Raw genomic sequence first — 19546 nt, forward strand, 5'->3', positions numbered from 1 at the left:
GATAAGCGAAACGTGTTTGGGACGCGTTATGGGAGGGGGAGCGGAGTGTCGAGGAATGTCCATGGCGACGATGATGGCGATTATGAAGATGGAGATAGAGGTTGGAGATAAAGATAAAGATGCTGCTGCACTGGGGATTCCTCGACGTTCCCAGGTTTCTCGGCCGCCCTTCCATTCACATTTTCCTCCTTTTTTTTATTGATTTAGTCTAAAGTTTTCTGCACTTGTGCCATCGCCATTGTTCGACTTTGGCCCTTTTGTTCGCCCAGCGAAGTGATTGGCTGCGTATGGGAATTGAACGCGAAAATAGCTTCATTATTTAAAGTAGATCCCCAGTGCTGACTGCCGGAGATGTGAATAACTTCGCAATTGAGCTGTGCTCCAGGGACGGACTTCACTGAGTGTGGGCCCTGTAAATTGCCTAAATAATTTGTATGCTTTTGGGAGACTTGGAGCATGTGCGTGGGACTTGGCAAAGTGCCGAGCAGTCCACGAGAAGGAATTTAAAAACGGGTTAAATAAGTGGTGATGGGGTGTTGAAAATCTTTCCTTAATTCGAATTTTATCGGATATATTGAGAGAAGTTTTGAGCCAGTTGAAGTTCCGTAGGCTATGCATTCAAAGGGAAACCAAACTTCAATAATTAGGACGTACAAATGTATCACAATTAATTAATCACTGCCATAACAAAATATAGGTAAAAATAAAATATATCATTTTGGCTCCCATGGAAATTGAAAACTTTTCTGCTCACAAAATAAAACAACAAGCTTTGGCAACAGTCGAAGCCAAAGTTCAACTGTCAATCTCGAAACCGGCGCTCTCAATGCACAAAAATGGGAAAATAAACGGGAACAAAAAATGAGGGAGTGAGGTGGAAAAAATTTGTTTGAATGTGTGGCAAAAATTTGTCATCGCTACAGGAAGCCGGAAACTAGCAACAGTTGCTGTATCTGCTGCTGCCAAAGAACTTTTGTTTGTTTTTGCAAGTAAAACCCCAGATCCAGCACACACCGGTCCCCTTTTGTAGCTTCTGGTTTCTGGTATTTCGCCATTTTTTATATTTTCCCTGCCTGCAATCATTGCAGGTTCAATGTACCTGAAATACAGATGAGAGCAGCCAGAACATGCATAATGTATGTAAATTATGGCATAGCAAACAGCAGCGCGAAGCTAAAACTGTGGGACGGATTGGGTGGAAAATGCAGGAGAACCCAAAGTGCGAAAGTTACCATATTAACCACCTGTGGCTGCTTTTTCGCGCTTTCTTGGCAAAATGAAAACGTAAAAAAATAAAATAAGAGGAAAACAATAACAAGCTGCGTTTATTATGTGTCTGCTGCTGATGTTGTTGTTTTTGTCTCCAGCTAGCTGTCTAATGGGGCGTATGTGTGATGCACACAATATTAAGTAAATAAATGTTCTCGGAGGAGCCTGCGTCGCCTTTGCATAGGAAAATAACTTGCTTTGACATGAGAAGTTTCTTTTGTTCTTATTCCTAGTCGTGGGGGATAGCTTCTCCATCTGCATTTCGCTGCGAGGGAATGGGTTTTGACATGAAATGAATAACACATGAACTAAGGATATTACTTTCAGTGCACAGACAGCGCATGATGGAGCATTTTGCGGAAGATTCCGCTTAATAATTTAACAATATTTTTGAGATATTTTACAGTGATACTAGCTTTTTCTCTATTAAACACACTTTAATTACAAATTTTAAATTCCAATTTCTTTTCGTTACAGGTATGTATTTCCTCCATCAGCGTCCGATGAGTGAAAAGCTCCCTTTCAATTAAATTAAAAGTCAGATAATCTACACTTATAACTCAAACATTTGCTCGATTTCAACTTAGACTCCAACTCAGGTGAGAAAAAATGTGGGAATGGAAGTGTAAAAGCTGCGGAAGCAGAAATCAAAAATGCAAACGAAGAAAAGTCGCGGAAAAGGCAGAATCGCAAGTAGTAGCACTTTGCTGGTGGGCAGGGTAAAAGTGAAAAGCGAAAAGCAAAAAACAATGAAAAATCTTTGCGCCAACAATTAAGGCGGTGAGCGAAGGAGAGGTGCTGGCCAAAGAGTGAAAATTCGAGGGGATTCCCACTCAGCTACAGGCCATTTCTGGACAATTGGGTCAACAGGGGCCATCAGCAGCGCCACCTAGCGGCGTTAAGCGAATTACAAGCAAAACAAAAAGAAGTGCCAGAGCCAAAGTGGCATAAAAATAGAAAAACCATTCTCAAACGCCGGGGATTGCATACAAAGTGCAGTCTCCGACTATGGATTTCCCTCCCCTCCTCCCCTCCACTCATCCTCGCCCATTTTCCTTGCTTTTCTTTCCACCTCTGTCTAGTGTTTGCAATTAAAATGAGGCCAAGAATGGGAGCCATAAAAATGGTAACCAGAAAGTAAGTTTTCAGGTCTGCGCGACCAAATGAAATTAAAGAAAAAAGAATCTTGCTATGGCTTCGTTCCCTCTCCTTCCTCACATGTGAATGTCCGTGCTGCTGTCTCTTTCCTCGGTCATGCTTGACCGTAAAAGTAGCGTTCCTGACCCAGAAACGTGCCAACTGGTCCAACACGCATTCTCGACTCTTCACCAGCTCCGAACTCCGATTGCGATTCCGATTCCGATTCCTCCAAACTCAAAAGCCAGCAACGCTGACTATGATTGTGGCAATGATGACGGCGATGGCTTTCACATTCCAGAGGCTCCGCCGCTGTTCACTTGACCAAGCTTACTTCCATTCGCTGACAGAATTTATTCCGACCAACGCGAGTTTTCACTGAGAAAAATGGATTACAATCTGCGAATGGTTTCACAATAAATTGTTTAACAAGGCGCATTAGCTACCCGATGAAAAACCTTGAATGGGGCTTTCCCAATATTTGGCATCTTCTTAAACAAAAAGAACCGCAGAAATCTCAGTTTATTGAAGTGCATACTCTACCCTAGCCAGTCCCGAGCCTTAAGAGGCACTCAGGCCACTTTCCTGACAACCATCCACTTGTTTTACCCAACCTCCAAGCACTCTTGGCCCCCAAACAACCCACACACAATTGCAGTTTATTGGATTCCAGTGCGAGTTATCCGACTGTCGCCTGTCGGTGGTACAATTTTGTATTTTCTAAACATTTTTACATTCCATTCCCCGCGTATCTGGCCAATATCCGCGCTAAAACGTTTAGCGCTCTTTGTTTGAAACGAGTTTAGTGGAAGTGTTCAGCTCGACGCTTCGCGGTCAAACACTCTCTGTTTGCATTTTCCTTTAGCCGAACACACCGACTAACAGACGAACAGACAGAGAGACAGTTTTCCCCCACAGCAAAGACTCGCTTAGCGTAATTAAAGTTTTGGGGTTTTCCCGTGCGAAGGCAAATGAACATTTTTCTCTTCTAGGGGGAATTAATGTAATGCGATTTTAGCCATTTTAAAATGCTTAGATAGCATGTAAGTGCTACAGATGCAAAGCAATTGACTAATTGTATTTCACTTGTACAGTATTAAGCACAATATTTGCTCAAATTCCCAAATTATTAAGTTTAAGTGCGGTTGAAAATGAAAAGTCCTCGAACAACGAATAAAAAGCTTCTCATGTTGTTTTCTTTTTGAACCTTTTCAAACTGTCTGTTATGCAATGATAAATAACCTCAGCCAAGTAAATTACCAAAAAAGTGCACGAAAAGAGCGCGAAGAAAAATGAAATTAATTTAGCTCCCTCGCTTTTATGAAGAAGCTATTAATTAGCGTTGCTTACTTTCAGCTAGACACGCACTTTAATATCAGAGCACCCAAGAAATAAAAGGAAAATAATACAAGAATACAAGATTTGGTTGTAAATTATGATCATCTTTGAGTGTTTGGAAATATTAGAAGCTAAGACGGAATGAAGGAAACAAAAGTCGCTGGCTGGCAAATTGACTTTCACTTTAATGATGTCTTTAGCAATAAACTCGTAAATTAATATGGAAAACTAAAAGGCATAAAAGTGGAGAGGGGCTGGATAAAACAGCATTGACTGTCAGTAATAATTTATTTGTATTTTTTTCGCCAGAGAGAGAAAAACTTTCAAATTTGAATATATGAAGTGCACGTGCATCGACTGCAGTTTTCTGTGCCCCTTTTGTTTACTTGACCGGTTTGCTGGTTTTCTGGTTTTCTTTTCCGAACGCAGACCATGACTTTCAATTGGGAAGCGGTTCGGCTCGGCTCCGTTCGGGTTTGGGATTGGGTTTTTGGTTTTTGGTTTGACTTTGCAATCGGAGTCGCCATTGTGTGCCAAGTTAAACATGCAAATGTTTCGCCCAGAGTGTCTGCCATGAGTTTGCCATTTGTCTGTCGGATTTTCCGAGGGGTTCCGTGTACCGGGGCCATAACCATAACCATAACCATAACGATAACCCCAAAGGCAGGCGCAGTGCCATAAATGTCTTGTCCATCAGAATGTTCTATTTGGGTTACAGTCTCGACTCTCTATACTCATATATCCATCCGACATTCGGGACTCGCCTTCATTTTGCCTGCCACTGACTTCTCCCCCTCCTGCCAAAAATTGACACTTGGACAATGCAAGTTCGGAGCTTTGATTTGGCCTATTCATAAGAGCGGGAAAAACACCCTCCAATTGAGTTATTAATGCTTATTTCCAACCGAATTCGCTTTCTGGGTAGGCCATATTTCGTCCAGATTTATGACTCTAATTAGTTAAATATTTTCCCTTTTGTTTTGTGGCTTCGCAACATGCAATCCCCAATCCCAGATCGGGATTTTATGTGATTTATGGAACACATGTTGAGAGAGGCGCCTTTCTTTTAAATGGTCAACTAAGGCAATTGCCCCCAAAATGTAATGCTAATAGCTCCAAACAGTCGTGTTAATTGCATAGCGTTGAAATAGCCAGCGATAAAAACGAAAACACTACAAGTGATAGTAAGAAAAAATGGAAGAAAGGGTAGGAGCTCTCTTAAAAAGCCATCGAGAACGGTAACATTTCGAAGTGGTCTATAAAAGTGAATGGATACTTTTTATGATATTTTTAAACTAAAAACCAAAATACTCTATAAAGACGACTTTTCACTATTCATTACCTATCCAACTCTTTTAAAATATTAGGCTACGAATTGTAAAAGCTTTGCTAGTCTACGAGGGTGATACTAAGATAAGGAATATATTTGCTTTATTGCACAACTTAAACATTTTGTTCAATCGTTTAAGTTAAAGTCCCTTCCTCAATACCCTCAATGCAACAGAGTAACCACACATTCCACATGCCCATTGCAACGCCTGCTGTTGCAGGAAACATTTGCCACCGCCAGCATGCAACATCGAGAGCCGCTGCAGCAACCTGAAGCGATTGTTCAAGGTTTTCGCATAGAAAACATATTTACAAAGTGGCATTTGTGTGCTTGTTTGCAGCTACTATTATTAAATTTTCCTTTGGCTTCATGACTTTTGCCGAGCGTATCTTGCGGCTATTTGTTGGACGTTGCTGGGCGGTTACCATTATCATTTGTTGCCTGGCTTCACTTTAAATAATCATTGGCTCTTCAAATTGTTTTGTGTTTCGCTTGTATTTTACTCTTTCTTTCTTTACCTTTTGCTGTGTAATTTTTATCAAATTTCTGGTGCTTGTGGCTGATGCAGTTGCACAATGTGCAACATTTGTGTGTTTCCCAGGGGCTGGGGACAATGCGAAGATGACGTTGATGAGCTTTTTATGGCCCAGCCATTAGGGGGCGTGGTTGAAGGGGGTGGGGCGCGGAGGGGTCTGCGCATTGTTTTGTGAGGCATTCGTTGTCGCTGTTGCAAGTTGCAGCATTAGCCTCTCCTCGCCATGGTTGTCATCTTGATGTATCTGCATCTCCCTACCTCGCAACCGGTTTGGGCGTGCCAGTTTGCGTGTGCCAGCAATTTGCCTGAACGTTTAACGATCTGTTTATGGGGTATTTCGTAGGTGCCCACTTCTTGAAAAAGGAAAATTAAACTTTTAGAAACCCTTTACTTTCAGTCCGGCCTTTGCTAGCAATCAGCTACTCGAAATCTCAAATCGTTGGTTCTGTTTTCTTGCGTTCCCCTGCTCTTTCTTTGATTTTCAAGTGGACAGCTTTGCATAACTGAAGCCGCATAAATTCAAATGAAGTACTCCAGCTGGATGCGCAGCATATGTCGAAAGATTTCTAAGAGATTTCAAACAATAGTTGGCCCTATACAATAGTTTTTTCCTTGCGCTGCCTACCTATTGCCTTTGTCATTCAAACATTCTCTGCTTATCCGCTCATCTTTCTATCTGTGGTCTGAAAGACATGAATTTCTTGTTAGACTGCTGCATGAGTTCTTAAATTTTTTATATTTTTTTATCAATGCTGGTTGAGTTCTACTGCACTTCTGATGGCTAGTGTTGACCGAGAGTCAATAATTCTACAAAAGAAATCGTCGCTGCCTTTGGGCACCCACATCCACCAACACGCTCGATTAAAGCTGAAAATATATCCACAGCTCGCCCTCTTTTCCATTCATCTTTCATTTTCATGCACTTGGCATTTCTTTTTTCTCCTTCATCGCCCTGCTTTGTTTGCTTCCCATTCCCAATGCTCTACCCTGGCTATACCCCTTTTTTTGTCGACCGCATTCAAATGCTGTTTCAATGCCAAAGCTGCCCTCTTTGCATTCCGGCAACTTTCGAATGCCTGCAGTCAGGCTTGTCGGCTTAGGCCGCACTCTTTTAGCCAGCTCCCCCTGATTTGCACCCCCTTGCCACGCCCCTAATCCACCACCCCGCCCCTCAGCCATCTTCTTTAGCCCTTCTTGATTCGGTTCTAGCCCACTCCAATTCATTCCACTCCATTCCTCACAATGGCCACATACACGCTCTTCATTTCGAATGCTTTTCCTGCCTTCTTATGTGCACGCCCTTGTTTTACACTACTAAAAAACACTACTTAAAAACTTTAACAATCTGGGTCATTACGAAATAATTCATAGTATCAGTGGACACGGTACAAAAGTCTAGTTTACAAGTAATAAACCGCCTATACCGGAAAACTAAAGTGTACGATTATGTACAAATATTTAAATAATATATGAATTAAGTCAGGGTCATTTTATAAGAACTATTTAAAACTTATTAGTTTGCCAAACTGAATACTCAAATAGGGCACGAACATTATTTTGCATTCTCTGCGTTTACACGAATAAAATTTCCCCATTTGGACTTACTCATTTCTTTGCATCAGTGTTGGCTCAACCCGTTTCGTGTCTTGCGAGTTACGGTAGTCATGTAGGCCTTGTAGGTTTTAAGTCCTGCAGCTCATAGTACTTCCTTCCTGGCTGATTCCGGGCCCTGAGGACTGGGATCCGAAGTCAGAGTCAGAGCCAGAGTTTCGCAGTTTATTCGTTTATTCGTCACTCAAGAAGCAAGTTTGGTTGTTCTCGGAAACGTTTAACTCCGTTGATTGATTGCAGTCAGCAGTTTTTTGTGCTTTATGCAACATTTATTTGCTGTTATGCGGTTAGTCACAGGTCTTAGACTAAATCCCTTTCCCTTATTTTCCGAGCTTTCCTCTTTTCCCAACTTTGTTTGGCTATGCTAATGCATTTTTTGCGGGCAAAGTTTTTGTTGCCGCCAGTTATCTTTAATTGGCTTTTGAGTCATTTTATTGTTGGTCGTAACAATGTTACGTTGTTTGTGTTCTTGTTACGTTGTTTGTGCTCTTGTTTTTGTTCTTGTTTTCTCTGAATGTTCAACATATGCCCATAGCTATAGATCAAGTTACATAAACACACACAGATACCATCATGTGCACAATCAAATTGACAGGAAAATACGCCTACAGACCCGCCCACAATTTTATAATTGGTTAAGTGCTATCCCCTTTTCTCTTCAGTGTGTTCAATGATTCATGACTAAAGATTTGAATTTGTTTTCTAGGCTGGAAAATGTTTTGATTTTCTATTGCGTGGAAAGCTCAAAGGGGAAGGCTTAACTGGCAATAACTTCTTGGTTTTACAAGAATTAAATATGTTGTTTGCATTTGTAAGGCATGTTGCTGAAGTAAAATTTCGGGTAAAATATGAGTAAAACTAAGGCTTTAAATATTAATATAATCAATGGCACAATATTTTCATGACTGTTTAGCTAAGGGAAATCCGGTGCATATGTGCGCTATTGTTTAAGTATTATCGGTACGAGATTAGTTTCATTATTTTTTTAGAATGCTTTCCAGCTCTATACATTTATAATATTTCTATAGAGGCATTGAACTCAACTTTCTTTGATGGAACAGCCCACACTAATGAAGTGAATTATTAACGACCTTAGAGTCAACTAACCAGCACTGTTAAACATCATTCAATAAAGTTGCATCGATTAAATTCGAGTTTTAATTAAATCCCGCTTCAACTGCAGAATCCCATAATTAAGAAGTGACTAGGAAAAAAGCGGAGGAAAACCAAAGCGCACTGAAAAAAAATAACATAGAAGGCTGAGTACTGCAAATTAAACACTAATCGAAAACGGACTCTGGCCGAGGGAACCGGTGGCTCTGCCATTCGTTTATTGGTGACTTTTTAGTTACGGAAATTGATTGACATAATAAAATAATCCTTGAGAGTTAATTGAAATGGACGAGGCGTTAATATGATAAAGAGGAGCAAAGTGTGCGCTCCATTTGATAGACAGCTGGATCAGGTGAGACAGGTGCGCAAAAAGGGCAGCAGAAAACAGAGGGTATAAAAATGGCAAAGGCAATGGGGAAAAAAAATTACAGCAAATAAATGAAATTAATGCGACTTTTATTGAAATGAAATTTGCCGTAAAAACAAAGCTAAAAAGCGAAACAAAAAGGAATTTGTGACAAAAAGAAAGAAACACTCAATGGGCTAATAAAAGTCCGAGAAGGACGACTCGTAAATTCGATTACTCGCCAGTTCGATTCCATTCTACTAAGCAACAATGTAATCTTTAAAGCTGCTCGCCTTCAATTGAATTTCAAAATTATTTTCCCGAAAAGGATTGATGCAGACCCCGACTTATTTACCATCAATCAACGGGGCAAACAAAGCCAATAGCAAGTTCAGGCCCGGGAAAAACTTGGCTATAATCTGCCCAGGGGCTTACAGTACGAAAATTTTAATTATGCCCGGCTTAATGCTGGAAAAACTTTTGCCACGGTCAGTTTCCCTCACCCCCTGCCTTTTGCATCTCCCTTGACAACACAACTCAAATAGCTAAACTTTCGCAACAATTTATTTATTTGCCAAAAAACGAAATACAACAAGCATCTAAGGAGCAAAAAAAAAGAGAAAAAAGAGAAAAGTTTAATTTAGAAACCCCTTTTTTCACAAAGCTCTAGAGATTTTCCCGCCGGCGACCGGGGAAAACTGTCAACCAATTTTAATTGACTCGCAATCCCCAAAATACAAAACAACTGCTTAAAAGAGACAATATCAAATACGCATTACTTTCTGCACCCAATTTTAATTGGCCTTGGACCCAGAACATTGCGCACTACAAAGTTGGGGTAGGGAAATTTATTTCTGCCCACTCTGGCGTAAAATTAAGGCACAAGCTGTCTTGTGTTTTCCTTTCGTTATTTTTATTTCCGTCTCAATTGCTGCACTAAATACTCTGCACAAACATTTCACAAAAGTGAAGCGAAGCGAATGTGGGAACCAGTTTTTGCACCTCCCCGGAATCGCGTGTCCCAGCTCAGGCATATGTTAATTTCTGCCTGAACTCCCGACAGGATGATACTTTTATCAGCCCTTTCAGCTGAGTATAGCCATTTCGCCTTGCCTGTTAAATTAGCTAGATATGCTTGTTTCCAGCATTTTCAACGCTCAAGCGAGAAAACCGTGGCTAAACCAACATTTGACCGGGGTTTGCGAGTTAACAAGGCTTTCGCTAAGGGATGAAATTGCAAGTCAATCTGTGAGGGTTGTAAGCCGATGCAGAGGGCTAAGATTAGGCTACAAGTTAATCAAATTATAGCGCAGAAAACCATGTAATTAGGGTTTGAAGCTGTTGGATGTTTTTGATTAGGTAACTAGTTGAAAATGCTTATATCTACAGTTAGTAGTTTAAATGGCAAAAAATCTGCAACTATAAAACGGGAAGTTATATTCTGGTTTTTAAAAGAACTTATGCATTTTTTTTATTATTAATGTCTTTTCTGCTGGCAGCAGTTGCAGCAAAGATCTTTTAAAAAATGCCTTCCAAGAACAAACATTTTTATTTTATTTGCTTTTTTTCATTCAACATTCCAATAAAATGAAGTACACAATTTAAGCTTTTTATTCTGGCATTGCGACTGCTCTTCGCCAGTGTCAGTACTGTGAAAATAGGAATAACTACTTAACCTGCCAAACTATTCAGCGACACAAGACTTCCTCCAAGTAGTTTCGAATGAACATTTGAAGATAAATTCGACGACGACTGCGACGATGAATGAGACGATGAATGAGACGAAGACTGCGACTGGGACTGCGACTGAGACTTAGAGCTCGATTGATCCAGTAGCGAAGAATTTCCGTTGTCTGCCTGCCGTTGTTGTGATCCAGATTTTGATGACTGTGATGACGAACTCTGCGAATTTGCTGAGTTGCTGTGTGAGTTCGAGGAAGAAGTTTTCCGTATATGCTCCGTCTGGAATTGATCCTGCTCCTTCAATCGTTGAAAATCGGCGCTATTATCAGTCTGCGAGCCAGAGGCTCCAGCTCGATGACCCAGCTGTGCCTCCAAATTCTGTTGAAAATCGGAGCTTTGAGATCCAATAGAATGTAAGTCCTGCAATAATTTGGTCTGAGAACTGGAGTCATCGGATTGTGACTGAATTTGTAGCTGCTGTAGATTGTTGATTGGTTGCCTATTCTGCAAAAGGTTTAATAAATTTTGATGTTTTCTTTGAATGATGTTTTCTGGCTCAATTCGCTCGTTTCGATCATCTGCAGGTCCAGGTATTAAATAAATAGTGTGCTGGGGACGTTGACCGGCTATTGGCACTTGTTCCATTAACATGGGTAGTTTTACCAGTTGCGATTGACGAAGATTTTGATCCCGCTTCAACTGTAACTGCGGCTGCGACTGTGACAGTGAGTTGGATTGTGACTGCTGCAACTGTATCTGGATTTGCGAAGCAGATGGCTTATTTATATGTTTCTGTTGAAACTGTTGAAGGTTTTTCAGCTGTAACAGGATTTGTTGTTCTAGCTGCGACGGCGACTGTGGCTTTAAACTGGGCTGTAAGGCAGATTGGTCAGCCAACTGGTTGTGTTGCACTTGTTGAAGTTTTCGCAATTGCAAGAGTATTTGTTGTTCTATCTGCGGCTCTAATTTGGAGTGCAGCTGGAGAAGTTGCAAATTTGACAGGATCTGTTGCGCTTCCTCTAACTGTGACTGAGAGGCAGATTGCTCATCTAATAGTTTTACATGCCCTTGTCGAAGTTTCTGTAATTGCAACTGTATTTGTCGCTTTAGCTGTGACTGCAACTGCGATTCAAATTGCGACTGTGAGGCAGATTTGTCATCTAACTGTTCTTGTAGCAACCCTTGAAGAGTTTGAACCTGTGACTGGATTTGATTACCTAGCTGTGACTGCGATTGTGACTGTGTTTGCGACTGTGATTGTGACTGGGATTGTGACTGTGACTGTGACTGTATTTGTGACTGGGATTGTGATTGTGATTGCGACTGTGTGTTAGATTTGGATTCTGATGGTGATTGAAGCTGAGATTGCTCATCTGACTGTTTTTGTAGCAACAGTCGCAGTATTTGCAACTGCGTCTGTATCTCTTGTTGTCGCTGTGACTGCTCTTTTGAACGCTTTTGTGACTCGGACTCGGACTGTGACTCGGACTGCGACTTTGATTCTAATTCCTTTGTCTGCGATTCTAATGCAGGTGGGTTTTCGACCAGTCGAATATTTTGCACCTGTGACTGGGATTGAGATTGAGACTGTGAAGATCCAGATTGTGACTGGGTCTGGGACTGAGACTGAGAATCTGCATATTTTTCACCGATTTTATACTGAGGAATCGTTTCCAAATTTGGAATATTTGTTCCTTCTTTTAGTACTTGCCCATCAAATCTAATATTCAAGTTATTGTTTTGAACTTGTGCTTGTTTCTGTTCTTTCTCTAAGAGCTCCAGGGATTTAAACTTAGGAAACGGCAATATCTGCCTGCGTATTCCTATCTCATTTTTCTGAGATATAGTATCGATGTTTGGAAAGAATATGGGCTTAAGTATCACCTTCGGTTGATGCACGTGAATCACTCGGGAAGACTGTAATGTTAATATACCTTATTTCTGGATTTAGATTGGTGGAAACTATCCAATTACCTCGGGTTTTTGGGTCACTTTCGGTTGCTGAACTTCAATCTGTGGGGATGTGTGTTCAAATGTCGGATGAATGATGTCCCTTATAGATTGGCCAATTTTTTCAAGATTTTTCCTGAGACAATGTGTGCACAAAAAAGAATCACTGGGCACCAAACTGCCGAGAAGGATTATTGCGATAAACTGTTGCCACGTCAAAGTCCACATTTTTGGGTCAAGTTCTCTCGGTAATGCGAACATCAAATCGAAAATATTTCTTATATAGGGCCTGGGGGCATAACACCGTGAAATAAAATAAGCCATGCTTAACTTGTGTTTTTTACCGAAGATAAGCCCATTACTATGCTTTTACATCACAAAAGGTTATAGATCTCGAAACCTTGAGGTTGAGGAAGTTCTGACCAAAAAAAAGTAGATTGTTAATCGTTTTACTCAGAACCTTATAATCTTCTACGCAGCCCTCTTCTGGTTGCCGGACCTGTCAAATAAGAATACATTTAAATAACAGTTAAGTTTAAACAAATTTAATAAAGTTCCTAGTAATTTAATTCCCATTTAAAACACCCCCAAGCCCATTACCCGTAACAGCCGCAGTGCATCTTGAAAAAAAGTAGAAAATAAATAAAATGTAAAACGGGCCTGAACTTGTTGAAAAAAACTTAATTAAATTGAAGGCATTGAACGATGCAACAACTTTACAACGCTGTGCAACATAAATGGGTAAACTGTATGGAAAAAAAGCATATATTGATTAATAAAAAAGGAAGAAAGAAAAAAACGTGAAATATATAAGTGGAGGCTGAAACTGAAACGCAGTCTCTTCAAACGGCTGACTCAATATAAATTTTCCGAAACTGCTTGTGTAATGTGAGAAAAGCAAAGTTTTCAGTCTGATTGTTTTGAGTTGCCTGCGTGGGGAGGGGGAAAACTATTTGGCGATGACAAAAGTCGCTTTTTTACCAAGTCCTAAAGATATTGCCTGCGGGGCGTTCGTCTATTGTGATTATGCGATGGCATTCCGCACTGACAGCAAACCCAGGGGGCAATCTGCAGTCAAGTCAAGCCGCACCGAAGCAACAAGCAACAACCTCGGCTCCAGTAACGTGCAACAACAGCAATACCAGCAACATCAACGTCAACAGCAACTTCAACGCTTCATTACAAAAGTCTGGTCAGGAAGGAGGCGTTTCCCAAAAGAGACCAACGAGAAATGAAAAGCCCGATAGTGAGAAAGAAAAAGTGCAAATAGCAAAAGTCTCTGTACTTTTCCTTCATCTTCAACTTATCTGGCAGATACAATTTTCCAAATTGCTAAGTTACTCTCTCATGGCAAAAGAAAAGCAAAACATTCGGAGGAAAACCAGATGACTGCTTTCTGCTCGAGTCTCGAGTCTCGGCAGGTGGCAATTGAAATTATGCAACTGTTTTCAGCAAAGTTTAAGTGGGAAAGCTCTCTGGGCAGCCACAACATTTCGCAATTCTCTCACTTATTGCGGATTTTGTTTCTTTTTCGTCTCTGAACCTTGACATAGTTTTATTTAATTGAGCAAAAGAACCCATATAATGGAGTTAACTCCACAACCAGCTGCTAATCAGCCCCTATCTAAGACCTCATCAAAAAGCAAACACTGTTGACAGGGAGGGATAATAACAGGGAGTTAGTTTCAGCTAGATCTAGATAGCTGTGGCAGAGTCATTCAATTAAGGCAGTCGAGAGACTGTCACATCTGACATTTATTAGAGTGCAATTGTTGACAGTTCCTTTCGGGGAGACCCATTACAGTTGACTCCTATTTATATATGTGTCCTTTCTGAAGGTATACAGGTACAAGATATGTGCTCATGGGTTGCGTTGTCATGCGGGCTTTTGTTGGTTGCCAATTGTTGTCAGTTCTGCTCGGAAAATGAGTGTAATCTGCGGTTAGTTATCGCCCGGGGGTGTCTCGGGAAATTTTGAATGGTTTGAAGCCAAAGTAGAGGGAGTTGGCCTACTGCTGGGCTTCTGCGTTGAATGGCCTAATGAAGTTATTGACAAGACGCGGTTCTCACTAATTTCCAATTATAATCGCACAGATGAGCATTCCAAATGAGAATATGATCGAACACATTAAGCCCACTCAAAAAAATGTACCACCAAATTCTTTGCTCAAACAAATTATATCTTCAGAATTTGACCGTCAAGATTTATGCTATATTGACAAAACATGTGCAAAGATAAATTAAAAACAGAATATCATTCGTAAATGCAAAATAAAAGTAGCTCGTTTGGTACATATGAACAAAGTCTATATAAATTCATGATCTGCTGAATTCGTCTAGCTAATTCTACTTAACTCTGTGCTCAGATTTCACGTTGCACACAAGCAATTTCCTTCCGGCGCACTATCGATGCCAGCTCAGATTATATATATTGCCATAAGAGCGTATATCTCGGTATAATTCCTTTAAATCTGCTCATCCCCAACATATCTATGTATATACACGTGAGTTGGCTCTACCAAACTCTCGTGTTGACAGTGCATCTCCGGGACCTCCGTCTTTCTCTAATCGCCAGTCTCCAGCTGAGCCAGCAGCTGAGTTTTTCCTGACGCTGCTTCCACTTGAATAGCAGGCTGTTAACATGTTGCAACATTGCGCACACTTACACGCGTCCCCCTCAGGAGTTTCCCAGCACCACTGCAACCATTTTCCGTCTCAACTGATGTTGCTGCTGCTTTTGCTGTTGCCAGTGTCATCTGTCAATATTGATTTAAAATCAATTCATCTCCCGTTGCGCCAATGTCTGATTTTCGACGGTCCGAGCGCACAGCTTGAGGTTTTCATTAGCCGGGAGAATTTTTCACCAATTTCCCCCTCTAAGCAGACAAATTTGCCGCCATGGCGCTTAAAGCATTGCCAAACTTTCGCATTTCGGAAAAATTTGTACTCCTTCTACTTGTATAAACATTAAATGGGTTCAAGTTACAGATGTGTATAAAATTCCTTAAGAACGCTCTTTGTATTTTATTTTTCTTATTTGTTTTTTTTTTAATTATTCATGTGGAACTCAACAGAATAGGGCTACTACGGCTGTAAGAATTTAAACCAATTTCTAAAGTCTTACCTTACTTCTTTAAACGCCCCAGGCGAACGCCTCTTGAATTAATCAAATTTAGAGCCTCAACGACGCACCTAAAAATAAAATGGAGAAAATGTAATTCATGTGTAGGACTGTGGGTCGATGGCAATGGCCGATCCCTCATTCTCGGCGTTCATGACACTTGTCCATCAGTTGGCCAAACAAAACGGGTGGAGGCGTCATTTGAGACGTGTTCGCTCCACCCAAAACGACAGCGATGACGATTACATGGCGGACACAACCGGGAGAAACTACTGAAACTACTGAAACTACTGAAACTACAGAAACTACAGAAACTAAAAAGCAAAAACCAACCACCCACCCGATCCAGCGACTCTGACACGAGTTCAATGCTCCTTCGCAAATATGCAAATTCCAGCTCGATGCGATTCCACGCTTTCCGTATTTTTTTTTTGTATTTTTTTTTTTGTATTTTTTTTATTTTGGGTACGCGCACGCACAGCCAACTTGAAAAGCGGCTTAAAGTTGTTCCACAGCCTTGTTATTTAAGAATTACTGGGTAAAAATAACGTTAACTTCGCTCTCACCCATGCAAGGACCCACTCGCAATGCAAACGAGTAGAAAATGCGCTTTTCATTTGCGATTCTGGACCCTTCGACTCCTCATTTCAATTGCATTCAACGACGCTTAACATTTTCACTACCAAAATGAATTGCACACACAACGCACTCATATCAATAAATTTTCGCACAACAAAAGGAGGCGGGAAAAGGGCTTTCCACTACCGGGGGAAAAGCCATGAATGACATGAGGACTACAAGGCCTCGGATAGCATTGAAAATATATTATTAAATGGAATCGCCACTGAGTACCGAAAAATAAATTTAAAAAAAGGTGGACTGCTTGTAAATGTAACACGACAGTATTGCGCGAAGGCGAAAATAATTTTTTTCTTTGTTCACTTGCACTTTTTTTATATTGAAGAGCTTTTCGTAATTGGTTTTCGATTTAACACATGCTTAATTCAATTGAGACAAATTTTTGCTTGTGCCTAATGAAACGCATATAGATTAAATAAATTAAAGAATTTATTAACCCATTGTGGGACCATCTAAGCTTACTTAACTTTGTAAATGACATTTTAACCTCAAATCTAAACCTGAAAAGCTTATTTAGAATCCTTAAATTGTTAAACACAAAACCTTTTGCCTTTATTTCCATTTGCCGAAATAGTCGAAACAAATTTTGGCAAATATCAACACAAACACAAAGTTTTCTGACAATAACAGAAATTGACAATTATAAAGCAAATTGTGGGCAAAAGTAAATGAAATTAGTTTACTGGTTTATAAGCCCAATTCAAATGCAAAATGCCTACACACAAAACTTTCGTCACACATGTTGGCCATAAAATTTGCATACACACAACTACAACCCTTTATGACTTATAGAGAGCCCCCAAAAATGTAATCAACATTCGCCAAATGTACCATGTGAATTTAAATTTGCGATTTAATTAAATCAAAGCATAAATTGTCTGAACTTTAAATGTGGTTGGGGCATAAATGGCCCCAAGGAAAATGATTTTGGTCGGGTTTTGTGTTAAGAAAGATATGCACGTGTTGTTCTTACAAATGAGTTTCCATTAAACGCAGACAATTGAAAATTCAATTTTAATAACTCTTGGTGTGTGTTTGTTGACATTTTGATTATCCATTAGATAACTTAATAAGGAGAGAAGTCATTTCCCTGAATGATTCATAATTACTCAGAAGTCATTTCCCTGAAGGATTGATTATTATTCAGAGTCTTTGTCGGCTACTATCAGTCGTTAAATATAGTCCCACAGAGCTGTAAAACTATTTTGGGTTCTTAAATCTCTAGATAGATTGTATCTAAAAAGTAACTAAAAATTTGTTGACAGTTTCATAATATATGTATAAATGGAAAACATAGATGAAAACGCAACATAGTCGTTGCCGCAAGTTGTTTTGTAATACGTTTTGGCCTACGTTGTTGGCACCTTAATTCACTTAGACGGAAAAACTTGTAAAAATGTAATTCCATGAAAATGCCAAGACAGCAGAAACATGTAAACTAATTTAAGTTGAGTGACATACATGGGAGCAGAGGGAAGGTAATGGTTAGGTAAATGCTGCATGTGCAACATGCACATCCACACACACGTGCGGCCAATTTTGGGGAACAAGGAATTTTAAAGTTTTGCATCTCTAATTAAATTAAGCAAGAGGCCAACTAGAAAAGTTTTCCAACACCTGTGAAAGCCCCTTTCGGACCTCCCGATTCATTAAAATTCCCACGAACAGTCTACCACCACTTAAGAAGCCTTTCATCACCTGTTTCCGCATAGGGTTTTAGAGACCCAATTTACTTAAATAATTACTGAAGTTGCCTTAGCCAAAAAATGTGAGATTTATGTGCCTGAAGTGCAAAAACTTTTAGTTTCCTTTCTTAAGGGACATTTCTCAGGGTACAGTTTCTGTATAAGTTCAAAACAAAATGTATTGAAAAACTGAACGTTTTTTTGCCTAGTGTTTGTTTAAGTCGGAAAGAATTTAGTATTTTATTAATATTAAAAAGCGCAGTAAGATTGTGAATAGGTTTTGCTAGTTCAAGCTATTGCACCCATGTTGCGAAACATTGTTGTCGCTGCAACATTTGGCTTAGATACATTCGCAGGGGTGCAAATTCACCCCTAAAATTGTTTAGCAACTTTTTGTGAATTGCAGCCAATGGAAACTTTAGATATTGGGATCTCTTGGTGTGATGATGTTTGCTTTCTGCGATGATGATGTTGATGATTTGATGAGGATATGGTGGATATAGCGGCAGATTGCTCACCCCGAAAAGCCGCAGGAAACCCAATGGCCATCACAGGTTTCTGTGGCCCTCAACGGTAAAAGTAAACGCAATTTGGTAAGCGAAAATTTCATTAGAGCTAGCGAAATTTAATAAACCCATAGCGACATCGTGCGGATGGCAAAAATGGCAGCACAGTAAACATCAGCTTGAGGTGAACGGCAACCCCAGGGTTAGAAGCTTGCCATGTCCGCACCTTATCGAATAAAAAAGGGAAATGGTGGAAAAACCTTCAACAGTTGAAAATTAATTTTTCCAACACAGGGGTTGTGATAGTCGTCGTTTTCCAAAAAGGGGGATAAAATATACATATGTATGTACATATCTCTAAAAATGTTCATGGTACAGCTTGTTTCGGGTAAATTCTTGGCATATTTTTGCGTTCCATTTGCATTGAGGTCATAGGTCACACATTTCTCTCACACGGCGGGGCGGCGACCATTTTTGATTTATTCGACGCGCCCCGACACACAAACATAAAATGGAAATTTATTGGTTGCACCACACCATTTTCCGCAAAAAGGTGAATCAGAGACAAAAAAAACCTAGCTTTACTTTGTGGATTTCAAAAATGGTGGCTTAGCTGGGGTGTGTGGCACAAAATGGCTTTGATGTGGGTTAGAAAAGCATAAGCTTGTGCTAAGGATAACGAATTGCTTATATATCGATGATAGTCTAGAACAAACGATTTTTACTTTTGTACACTTTATTGTTTTATTGAAATTAAAGAGATACGACATAGTTTCAATTAAAGCAGATGCACCACCATTCATCATGCCAAACAAAAAAAATATCACAAATAGATTCACTAAATAAGTATGTCACTTAGAGCTTCACAAATTGGCGGGGAAGGCAAACTCCTATTCATCACTTTGTGTGGTAAGGAGCTCATTTAATTTTGTCGTTCAATTGCTCTTGCTAAACAACTCAATCGAAAACTAATGCACCCCGAGTCACAAAATGCCACCTCCGGATTAACCCGTTTGTACTCACTTAACCCCCTGGTTCACACCTTGTTAACAGCTATCTAAAATTCTATTCGCTTTGGTTGGCAATCAAACTATGTGAATAGATTTGAATGTTTTGAACGCCACAAATTGAAAGACTCATCTGTGAGTGAGAGAAGTTTAGAAAAAGTCCAGAGGACATGTGAAAAATCCGACTTCAAATGCGACTTCATTAATTTGCATGTGCAAAATAAATACGTGAAAAATTCTCTCATTTTTTTTGAACAATTTTTGGGGTCTTGGTTA

General features: G+C 40.0%; 2 protein-coding genes and 1 long non-coding RNA gene across 7 annotated transcripts in view; 1 reads left to right on the top strand and 2 right to left on the bottom strand.

Annotated features, from left to right (window-relative positions):
- LOC120444361 overlaps positions 1 to 15901 on the bottom strand; it is a 63942-nt gene extending 48041 nt beyond the window's left edge. The window contains exons 1-2 of the long non-coding RNA XR_005615660.1: positions 15774 to 15901; positions 15437 to 15504 (exon numbers count right to left, since the gene is read on the bottom strand). This is a non-coding gene — a long non-coding RNA (uncharacterized LOC120444361). The remainder of the gene's footprint in view (positions 1 to 15436; positions 15505 to 15773) is intronic.
- Positions 1 to 19546, top strand: part of LOC120444358 (fasciclin-3) — a 72765-nt gene that overhangs the window by 25552 nt on the left and 27667 nt on the right. The gene's annotated exons all lie outside the window — the stretch shown is intronic.
- Positions 10210 to 12573, bottom strand: LOC120444357 (accessory gland protein Acp36DE). Its single transcript, XM_039623941.2, has 2 exons — positions 12337 to 12573; positions 10210 to 12279 (listed from the first exon to the last, which is right to left on the bottom strand). Exons 1-2 carry the CDS (start codon positions 12571 to 12573, stop codon positions 10351 to 10353), a joined length of 2166 nt encoding a protein of 721 aa, XP_039479875.2. The 3' UTR covers positions 10210 to 10350.

The sequence above is a fragment of the Drosophila santomea genome, chromosome 2R (assembly GCF_016746245.2).
Source record: "Drosophila santomea strain STO CAGO 1482 chromosome 2R, Prin_Dsan_1.1, whole genome shotgun sequence".
NCBI classification, from domain to species: Eukaryota; Metazoa; Arthropoda; class Insecta; order Diptera; family Drosophilidae; genus Drosophila; species Drosophila santomea.